Below are 11,839 nucleotides of genomic sequence, written 5' to 3' on the forward strand. Positions count from 1 at the left end.
TTTTTGAAAATAATTTTATGAGAGTTGACTTAGTGGTTCTCCACATTGTTTTTCTTTGATAAATATTTTTGTGGAGAATTTTTACAGGTTGTGAATCTTTGCATATTCATTGTAAGATTCACAAGCTCATTTGCATTTATTGACAAAAATCTTTTCGAACTAAAAGCCCTAGGATCTCCTGCTATTCTTTGAAAAATACTTTTGGAGAAATATATTTTAGGGTTTAAATCTTTGAAACTTTTTATCATATATATTATATTCAAAGATTGTAAAAATTATTTTTGAGAAAAACACCATTACTCTACTGAGTATAAATTCATATCATATGAGAGTGCATTCTGAGCTTAACCGTGTACATCTTTACTTGTATTTAAAAGCATTTGCTTTGTACAAAAATTTTTTATGTAACGGTTGGGTTTAATCCATTAATTGAACTGGAGAGTCTCTGCCCCGTAAAGGAGACCAGTTGGGTTCAGCCCGTAAATTGAATTGGGGAGTCTCCGCCCTGTAAGAGAGACTAGTTGGGCTCAGCCTGAAAATTGAGTTGGGTTTTGGCACCACCCGTAAAGTGTTGATGAGGTATCTCCACCTCATAAGGAGTGTTGGTTGTGGGTCAGCCCGTGAATTAAGTTGGGGAGTCTCCGCCTTATAAAGGAGACCAATTGGGCTCAGCTTGGTAATTGAGTTAGGATATTCTTCGCCCCGTAAGGAGAGGATTGTAAGTGACGTTGTTATGCCCGATTTAAGTGAGCACGTAATGGAATTCTTGGGGGGTATGCCCAAGGTGGGGACATTGGCTGGTTTCACCAAACCTGGATAACAAATCATCTCTCTCTCTCTCTCTCTCTCTCAATTAATTTTGTACGCTTTAATTTCCATATATGTATGTTTGTTCATTTATTGTTGTCATTACCTTAGCATACATGCTTTTAATTTAAATGAGATATGTATCACGTGTATGTTTACATTTAACAGCTAATCATTTTACATACACACATGTATTTTAAACAATATATGATTTGTGGTGAATCGGCGAAATGCTTAAATTAATCAAAGAAGTTTAGAATCCAATTCACTCCCCTCTTGGAAAATATATCAATTTTATCAAAACATTTTTATTAAAAAGTGACATTTGACTGTACTACAAAAACACTTATTTCAAAAAGTATTTTTTTTAGAACAACTTTTTAAAGAACTATTTAAGTGAATTTTGAAAAATAATCTAAGATAGATCTTTGGCCGCTTATAAGTAGCAGTATTCATATGTAGGGTCAATTTTATAAATCTAAGAAAATTTGGTGACTTTTTTATAATTTAAAAATATATTAGAAGATAGTTATATGTTATTTTATTATGTAATATAATATATTAATTATTAATGAAACATTATTCAATTATGAAATGAAGAAAAAGAATTGTCTATTAATTTAAATTAATATTACAAATTAAAATACTAATTTAATTACTAATATTATTTAAACATAAATTCATTTGATAATCATATGTTATAAATACAAATTAAGAAGAAGATTATTTTTAATCAAAAAATAATATTATATCATTTTTACTTCACAAAAATATTTAAACATTAATTAAAAATAAAAGTTAACACAATTATTAAGTAAATTGTTAATTATTTTAAAATATTAATTAAAATAACAGTTAACATAATTAATAATTAAATTATTAATTAAAAAAATTATTCATATATTATTTTATTATCAATTATAATTTATTATTTACTAATAAAATATAATTAAATTCTGAAATTAATAAAAGGGACCATCTATAAATTTAAATTAATATAAAATAAACTAAAAATTTTAATTTAGTTATTAATACAAGTTTAACATAAATTAATGTGATAATCATATGTTGCAAATATATATTAATAACAAAATTATTGTTATTTAATAAATAACACTATATTATTTTAGTTAATATAAAATATTTAAATTTTAATTATAAAATTAATATAATCATAATACAAATATTTAATTGTAAAAACATTGATATTTTTATTTAAAATATATTAAAAATACATATTAGTTATTGTAATTCAATTTTGGATTAAATAGAAACTATTTATTAATTAATTTAAATTAAAATTTTAAATTTAATTAATAATATTATTCATATCATAATTTAATATAATACTAATATGTTATATGTGTACGTACATTAATAACACGATTATTATTAATTTAAAATAATATTATATTATTTTTAATGGAAAATATATAAATTTGAATTATAAATAGTTAAAATAATTATAAATGAATTATGTTTAAAAATAATGATATAGCACCCTATACTGAAAGTAAGTATTTAAATACATTTATTTCAAATACAACAAACACAACTTATAAATTTTGATACTTTTTGAATTCAACACTTATTATAAGTGCTTATTAAATCAGTTACTATTTTAAAAAAAAATATTTTTGTATAAATAATTTTAAATAGGAAAGACATGTGTTTTATATGAATGGTTTTAAACAATCACTTATTAAATTAGCTTGTTGCTTTATTTAAAATGATATTTAATTTATTTTTTTATAATAAATTTTATCTTAAAAAAGTTCCTTTTATTTTATTTAACTGTTTATTTTCTAGAGGGAAAAAAAAATTTTGTTATTATTAAGAAGAATAAGCATGTCAAGTGTCAACAACTAAACATCTTGTCAAGGTGAGTATAATTAATTGCAATGCATTTTTCAAACTCTGAAGCAGCCGCAAAATGGGCTCAACACGACAGAATTATAATATGTGAAAATAATTTTCACTATCAAGGGGATGTAGCTCAGATGGTAGAGCGCTCGCTTAGCATGCGAGAGGTACGGGGATCGATACCCCGCATCTCCATTTTCACCTTCTAATTTTTATAGTAAAAGACCTAGTTAGTGGTCAAGACTACCAGGTCTAGAAGTAGAAGTCTTACAACCCGACAAAAGGCCACCAACCATTGTAAATGAAAACTCCTCTACTCTTTCCTTTCTCAATTCTTCCAACGAGTTGGCTGAATCCATCAATCAATCAATCCTCACTTCTAATTTTCCACTACAGACCTCAATTGACATTTCGCCATTTCAACAACCCATGGCAGCGGAGGAGCAAGTCCTTCCCCTAGCCCCAGCCGCCGGCCGCCAAACCAGCGATCATGGATCCCCCCTTCCTGTCGCCGCTACCCGGCCCAGCCGCGCAAGACGCATCAGATGCTGCGCCTGCGCTGCCGCCCTCACCCTCTTGACCGCCGCTGTCGCTGTCGTCGTCCTCGCCCTCACTGTCTTCCGCATCAAAGGCCCCGAGATCAAGCTGAACGGCATCGCGGTGTCCCGGCTGGAGCTCGTCGCCGGCACCGCCGTCCCCCGCCCCGGCACCACCGTGTCGCTGACCGCAGACGTCTCGGTGAAGAACCCGAACGCGGCGTCCTTCAAGTACGGGAACACCACGACGGCCCTGTACTACTGGGGCGCGGAGGTGGGAGAGGCCCGAGGGCCGCCTGGTCGCGCGGGGGCGAGACGGACCGTCCGGATGAATCTGACGGTGGAGTTCATGACGGACCGGCTGATGGTGCAGGCGGCGAACCTGAGCAGAGAGATGAGGGAGGGGGTGCTGACGATGAGCAGCTACACCAGAGTGGGAGGAAGAGTGAGGATGCTGAAGATCATCAGAAAACATGTTACCGTGAAGATGAATTGCACCGTGAGTCTTAATATCACCACTCGGGCGATTCAACAGCAGCGATGCAAGCGCCATGTTGACTTCTAGATTTTACGCAGTTCTATCGCTTATAAAATATATATATATATATATATATATATATATATATTATATAAGTAGTTTTCTCCTTATATACAGAGTGAATTTGTATGGATACAGTTTTTCATGTAAATACGCGAGGTGAAATAAACATTAAAGTAAATTATCTGTATGTGATTGCGAATTCTCTGAGTCTTAAATTTCGATTAACGTTAACTTGAATATAAAATCATCACTCCAATTGATTCATCAATAACTTTTTACATGTCTAAATATTTATCATTTAACAATAAGATACTGATATATATCCATGTTTTAAGGGATGCAAGATTATTTTAAATGAGATAAAACTTAATTTGTAAAGTGTCCATACTATGCATTAGTGCACTCGGGGAATACATAAATCTATGCTCCAAACTTAATTTAGAATTTAAGACTCTAATACTAAAAGTTTCAATTTAGTTTTAAAAATTATGAAAATTTAACTTTGAGATGACTGAAAAAAAAAACAGACTAGTCATGGGAGGTTGATCACCTTTCCTTGTATAGGTCAAGCTCAACAACGAACTAAAAAAACAATACCGTAAATTAATACTATATTTAAATCAACACTAGCTATCTCACAAATTTGTTGGGTTATTTCCTTCTATATGAAAGAAAGTCTAAGTGGGCTTAATTAAAAGCCTAAAGTCCAGCCCTTTAGTGTAATAACCTAAAAAAAGTTATAAAAAGATATGGGAGAAGGGAGGAGCCGTCACTTCTCAAAAGAAAGAGAGAAAAATGTGATTTTTCTCATGCTATCTAGATTTCATCAAGACTCTGATCCCGCTTTGTCTGTGGTCCAATCGAGCTGTGATTTTTCTCATGCTATCTAGATTTCATCAAGACTCTGATCCCGCTTTGTCTGTGGTCCAATCGAGCTACAATTTAGAAGAGAGGTTCACGACTCAAGGAGCTACAATTTGAACGGTGGAGATCGGATTTTGAGATCGAGAGTTAGGATTTTTGCCCATGAACAGTAACCGCAATTTTGATATATTCTCTCCAATTCGCTTTGTATTTACCAAGATTGATGATATCTTGATGAAATATATTTGTGGCCTCTAATTGCGATTAGAGAAGACTTGGTGTACCCATTATTTGGTTGATAGTGGAGGTTTCAACTAGACTAGGTTCCGTGGTTTTTCTTCCTCACACTAGGGAAGTTTTTCATGTAAAAAATTACTTGTGTTCTTGTGGCTTGGTGTAATTGATTATTTTTCTTATTATTTTCAGCACTTATAAAAGTAGTGATACATTATATTTGCTTGCATATAGGGAAAATAATTATTCCGCTGTGGTTGTTTGTTGATATCTCTCCCAGAAAAGTGGTATTAGAGCTCGGTTGACAGATTGTCAAGTTGGCAGTTTGAGTTATGGAAGCAAATACTAGTAGAATGATTAATCTCAATGGTTCAAATTATCATATATGGAAAGGAAAAATGGAGGATCTTCTTTATTGAAAGATTATTATCTACAGGTGTTTAGTGTTGAAAAACTAGAGAAAAAAAAAGTCTGATGTGGAATGGACTTTGTTACATTGACAAGTGTATGGGTATATCAAATAGTGGATAGATGATAATATTTTGAACCATATTAGTCGAGAGAAAAATGCACTTTTTTATGGAGTAAGCTTGAATAGTTATATGTTAGAAAGATTGGAAATAATAAGTTATTTCTGATTAAACAAATGATGGCTTTGAGGTACCAAGACGGGACTCCTTTATCTGATCACCTGAATACATTCCAAGGAATTATTAATCAGTTGGCTAGAATGGGTATTAAGTTTGATGATGAGATACAAGGGTTATGGTTGCTTGGTTCATTACCGGACTCATGGGAGACGCTCAGAACTTCATTGTCTAACTCTGCTCCAGAAGGTGTAATCACAATGGATATGGTCAAGAGTTGTTTGCTAAATGAAGAGATGACAAGAAAAACATAGGGATCCTCTTCGCAATGAGAGATCTTGGTTACAGAAAAGAGGGGGAGAAGTAAGAGCAGAGGTCCGAAGAACAGAGATAATAGCAGAAGCAAGTCAAACAAGTTTTCAAATGTTGAATGTCATCAATGTGGGAAAAAAAGGGACACATCAAGAAATATTGTAGGCAATTTAAGAAAGAAAACAAGAATGAGAAAGGGAAAGGGAAGGGAGCAAAGAATAGAGATGACAAAGATGGTGATGATAGAGTTGCTACCACCACTCCTGCAGAATTCCTCATTGTTAATGATGAAGAGATGATAAATGTTGTATACCATAAGACCAGTTAGGTGATTGACAGTGGTGCCTCCATTTATGCTATATCTTGGAAGGATCTCTTTACATCCTATAGATCTGGTGACTTTGGAACAGCAATGATGGCTTGATTAAAGTCATTGGAATTGGGGATATGTATCTGAAGACAAATAACGGCACGAGTTTAGTTTTTAGAAATGTGAAGTATATTTCTGACATTCGTTTGAATTTGACTTCTGTAGGTAAACTTGATGACGAAGAGTACTGCAGCACTTTTAGTGATGGCCAGTGGAAGCTCACCAGGGGTGTTATGGTTGTGTCTTGAAGCATGAAACACTCTGCATTATACGTTCTACAAGCAAAGATCTCCAATGACATAGTTAATGCAATGGGGGATAATGGTACAACAGAGTTATGGCACAAGAGACTGACTCACATGAGTGAGAAAGGATTAGCTCTACTGGGGAAGAAAAGTCCACTATGTGGACTAAAAAGTACACTTATGAAAAGGTGTACTCATTGTTTGTCAGGGAATTAGAGCAAAGTTTCCTTCAAGAATTCCCTTCATTTGAGAAAGACAGAGATATTGGATTTGGTACATTTAGATGTGTGTGGCCCTATAAAGACGAGAACACTTGGTGGCTCTAGATACTTTATGACCTTCATAGATGATCATTTAGGGAAGTTGTGGGTATATACCTTGAAGTCAAAAGACCAAGTGTTGGCTAAGTTCAAGCAATTTCAAGCCCTAGTTGAGAGACAAAATGGGAAGAAACTGAGGTGCATCCAACTGATAACGGTGGAGAGTATTCTGGTTCATTTGATGAGTATTGCAGATAGCAGGGTATTCAACATCAAAAGACTCCTTGGAAAACTCCTCAATCGAATGGCATAGCAGAAAGGACGAACAGAACATTGGTTGAGAGAGTGAGATGTTTGCTTTCATAAGCCAGATTGCAAAAATCCTTTTAGGGCAAGGCTTTGAAAACTATTGTTCATGTGTTGAATCTTACACCCTGTGTTCCTCTACAGTTTGATGTGCTAGACCGAGTTTGGACAGGTAAGGATGTTTCCCATAATCACCTGTGTGTTTTTAGGTGCAAAGCATTTGTGCATATTCCAAAAGATGAAAGGTCCAAACTTGATGAGAAAACGCGACAGTGTATATTCCTTGGTTACTGTCAAGATGAGTTTGGATACAAGCTTTATGATCTAGTTGAGAATAAAATTGTGAGAAGCAGAGATGTCGTGTTTTTAGAAGATCAGACGATTTAAGATATTGAGAAGGCAGAGAAATCTATGTCTCAGCAGGGTGACAGTTTGACTGATGTGAATCCAACTCCTTTGAAGATTTTTTCATCTCAGGTTGAGAATGATGTTTAGGATGACCACCAGGGTAGAGGTGAAGTGGATGTTCCCTTATAGGTTCAGGGAGGTGTTGAGACTGATGAACACTTGACAGTTCCAGACGTTCCACTAGAAATTCCATCCAGCTGGTCAGCTAGAGACTGGCATCCTTCCACTCGGTATTCAACAGAACAATATGTGTTATTGACTAACGGGGGAGAGTCCCAGTGTTTTGCAAAAGCCATGGAAGATGAACACAAGACGAAGTGGGTTGAGACCATACAAGATGAGATGTAGTCATTGCATGATAACCACACCTTTGAGTTAGTGAAGCTACCTAAAGGAAAAGGAGCTTTGGGAAACAAGTGGATTTATAAGAAAAAGCCAAATGTGTTCTCTTCATGGCCACGGTACAAAGTTAGATTGGTTGTAAAAGGGTTCGGTCAGAGAAAAGGTATTGACTTTGATAAGATCTTCTCTCCAATTGTAAAGATGTCATCGATCCGTACAGTACTCGGCTTAGCAGCTAGTCTTGACTTGGAAGTTGAGCATATGGATGTGAAAACTGCCTTCATGGTGATTTGGAGGAAAAGATTTATATGAAGTAGTCAGAGGGTTTCAAAGTGAAAAGGAAAGAGGATTATGTGTGCAAGATGAAGAAAAGCCTATATGGTTTGAAACAAGCACCGAGACAGTGGTATAAGAAGTTTGAGTCTGTTATGGGGGAGCAAGGCTATAAGAAGACAACTTCAGATCACTATGTATTTGTTCAGAAATTCTCTAATGATGATTTTATTTTCTTTACTTTATGTGGATGACATGCTAATTGTTGGCAAAAATGTTTCAAGGATTGACCAGTTGAAGAAGCAATTAAGTAAGTCATTTGCTATGAAGGGTTTGGGGCTAATAAATAAAATTCTTGGCATAAGAATCAGTCGTGATAGGAGTGCCAATAAGTTATTTTTGTCACAGGAAGAGTACATTGAGAAAGTGTTTCAGAGGTTCAATATGGACAAAGCTAAAGTGGTTAGCTCTCCTCTTGCTACCCACTTTAGACTAAGTACAAAAAAATGTCCTTCTACAGATAAGGAAAAGGAAGACATGGAAAGAGTTCTTTACACTTCAGCAGTAGGAAGTTTGATGTATGCAATGGTTTGCACAAGACCAGATATAGCCTATGCAGTTAGTGTAGTTAGCCGATTCTTGTCAAATACGGGAAAAGAGCACTAGAATGCAGTGAAGTGGATGATGAGGTATCTTCGAGGCATTTCCAATTTGAGACTTGGTTTGGGAAATGGACAACCATTGTTAATTGGCTACACAAATGTAGATATGGTTGGGGATGTGGATACTCCTAAGTCTACTTTAGGCTATTTGATAACTTTTGTAGGTGGGGCTATAATTTGACAATCGAGACTTCATAAGTGCATTGCTCTTTCTACGACAGAGGTAGAGTTTATTGCAGCAACGGAAGCGACTAAAGAATTGCTATGGACAAAGAAGTTCTTGAGAGAACTTGGTTTCAAGCAACAAAAGTATGTGTTGTTTTGTGATAGCTAGAGTGCTATTCACCTTACTAAGAATTCCAATTTCCATACAAGATCGAAACACATGAATGTACGATACCATTGGATCAGAGATACGTTGAACGATAAGTTACTGGAACTTGAGAAGGTTCACACTGATGATAATGGTTCTGATATGTTGACAAAAACACTACCAAGGGAGAAACTTGAAGTTTGTTGTTCAAACACCGGGATGGTGATTCCCTCCGCATAGTCGGAAAAGGGGAGATTTGTTGGGTTATTTCCTTCCATATGGAGGAAAGCCCAAGTGGGCTTTATTAAAAGCCCAAAGCCCAGCTCTTTAGTGTGATAACCTAAAGGAAGTTATAAAAAGAGAGGAGAGAAGGGAGGAGCCGTCACTTCTCAAAAGAAAGAGAGAAAAACGTGATTTTTCTCATGCTGCCCAGATTTCATCAAGACTTCGATCCTGCATCGTCTGTGGTCCGACCAAGTTGAAATTTGGAGGAGAGGTTCACGACTAAAGGAGCTACAATGTGAACGGTGGAGATTGGATTTTGAGCTCGGGAGTTAAGATTTTTGTCCATGAACATTAACCGTGACTTTGGTATATTCTCTCCAATTCTCTTTGTATTTACCAAGATTGATGATATCTTGATGGGATATATTTGTAATCTCTAATTGCGATTAGAAAAGACTTGGTGTACCCATTATTTGGTTGATAGTGGAGGTTTCGGCTGGATTAGGTCTCGTGGTTTTTCTTCCTCACATTGGGGAAGTCTTTCACGTAAAAAAAATTGCTTGTGTTTTTGTAACTTAGTGTGATTGATTATTTTTCTTATTATTTTTAACATCTTTAAAAGTAAAATACATTATATTTGCATACATCATATGGGGTGAAGAATTATTCTATTGTGGTTGTTTGTTGATATCTCTCCCAAAAAAATCTTGAATCATCATAATTCACGATTAACTGCTTTAAATATTTTCCTCTTGAAAGAAGATCTTTATCTCAATTGACAACCTGTAGCACTCCATATCACATAATGATGGTCATTGATCGGTTCGAGGAAAAGAGAGTGGTTGACAAACTCCCACTGGGACTGGGGGCATGCACTTGCACTATGAGGAGTGTGAACAGAAAGAACCTTGAAGTGTGGACTTTGGGAACAACCTGGTGAGACCAGCACCCTACAGCGTTCAACTGCTTAATTAATATGCACACATAAAATATAGTCCAAAGCTTTGACTCTATTTATTTATTTAATAACTAAATTCAAGTTTCAAACCTCCAATGTTGCTATCATGGCTTTACCGATGCTTCCATTGTCATGTTTAGTGGCAAGCTGGCGACCTTCCAATAGTTTTTCATTTTAAAATGGGTCATTGACCAAACACCTCCCAACCAAAAATTCAAATTGAGGAGTCACATGTGAGAGCTTTGCACTGAAATAAAATATAAAATGTGGGAGATAAATAAAAAGGGATTAAAGGAAATGCTTGCTTCCATCCTGGGCTGCAAGGAAAGGGGAAAAAAATCTATCTTAATCCTGCCATGAAGAACGTTGAGTGAAGGTGGGGAGCTGATGGTCCCTCTTAGACCCATTTTCTTCAAGTAAAACAAAAGCTGAAAATGGCTCCTCTTCTAGCTACTTCTGTTAATTATTTGAGTTCTGTTTGCCTAGCTTATTATAGAAAAAATATTAATAGTTCTAAGATAAATTTGGTTGGCAGAATATTTATTCCTACAAATAATATGAAATACAATGAGAATGTAGGGAAAACTGCATAGAAATATAATGTTTTATTTTTTAAAAAAGTCAAATGCGTAAAATTTTATGTTATTCCATCCAATGTGGAATAAAAATATATAAATCAACATTGTAAGAAATTTATATTAGCTCCAAAGGAATACAATACAATAGGAACATGCACAAGTACATACACACATAAACGACTTTATGGGGCAAACAAACTTCTTGTAACTAACGTTAAGACACACAAAGTAAGGGTCGAGGATTGAGTGTTGGAGGAAGCGCAAAATACACAAGAGTAAACGTTAGCAAAAGAACGAAAATCTAAATACTTTTAGGCACTTTACAACTCTTTTATTGAACGCTCAAAGTTAACTTTTTCTTTCTAACTACTTCTTTTACATAGCGAGGCCAAGAATCTTAGATATTAAACCAATTCAAAATCAGCCTTCAAACCTGCTAAGACTTTGAGAATTACCATCTACTTGCTCTACCTTTCCATTTTACAAATATTAACTGTTATGTGTTTCACAATTTTGAGTTCTCCATGGATGCATTTTATTGTTCCAAAGCACTTAGTTGTACTTTTGTCTCCTTGTTGCAATTGGGAATAGTCTAATATTGATAGGTCATATATACAAATTCATTTACTAGAATACGTACAACAATTTAGCATAATCCCATATCTTGTTAGCTACCTTCAAGGTACATAATATTCTAATAGTTTGAGGTGTCATTAAGTTCCATGTTGTAGTATGTGGCTCATATCAAGTGGAACACATGTATAGAAAAAGTAGACTGAAGAAAATAAGGAAGTTGGTATGAAGAAAAACCGTCGACAATTTTCATAAGTACATCGACGGTTTCTTCTAGATGCCAATTAGGAAGAAAACCGTGGACGGGTTGATATAAGTACATCAACGGTTTTTTCCAGTGAAGAAAAATCATCGACGATTTTGTTCGGTATCGTTTTTGAAATTTAAACTGGAAACGTCAATAGGTTGGGGTTGTGGGGGCAAATCTTCTGCGAAACGATATAGGGGTATTTGAGGAATTTTCTAACACCTCTGTATGTCTAGGGTTTGTATAAATACAAGGATGTAACCCTATTTTTAGATATAGTGAATTTCAACCGCTGCTTGCTCTTGTGGATATAGGCATTTTTCCAAACCATGTTA

At 35.0% G+C, this 11,839-nt stretch overlaps 1 protein-coding gene and 1 non-coding gene across 2 annotated transcripts; both read left to right on the plus strand.

Moving 5' to 3' along the window:
- The first annotated feature begins 2,792 nt into the window (after positions 1 to 2,792).
- TRNAA-AGC (transfer RNA alanine (anticodon AGC)) lies at positions 2,793 to 2,865 on the plus strand. Its single transcript has one exon. It is a non-coding gene; the product is annotated as a tRNA-Ala (tRNA).
- Positions 2,866 to 2,965: 100 nt separating this feature from the next.
- Positions 2,966 to 3,934, plus strand: LOC131165808 (uncharacterized). The gene has a single exon (XM_058123902.1). The coding sequence runs from the start codon at positions 3,100 to 3,102 to the stop codon at positions 3,769 to 3,771; it is 672 nt and encodes a 223-aa protein (XP_057979885.1). The 5' UTR covers positions 2,966 to 3,099; the 3' UTR covers positions 3,772 to 3,934.
- Positions 3,935 to 11,839: the final 7,905 nt, after the last annotated feature.

This window comes from Malania oleifera, chromosome 10 (genome assembly GCF_029873635.1).
Source record: "Malania oleifera isolate guangnan ecotype guangnan chromosome 10, ASM2987363v1, whole genome shotgun sequence".
In the NCBI taxonomy this organism is placed as follows: Eukaryota; Viridiplantae; Streptophyta; class Magnoliopsida; order Santalales; family Ximeniaceae; genus Malania; species Malania oleifera.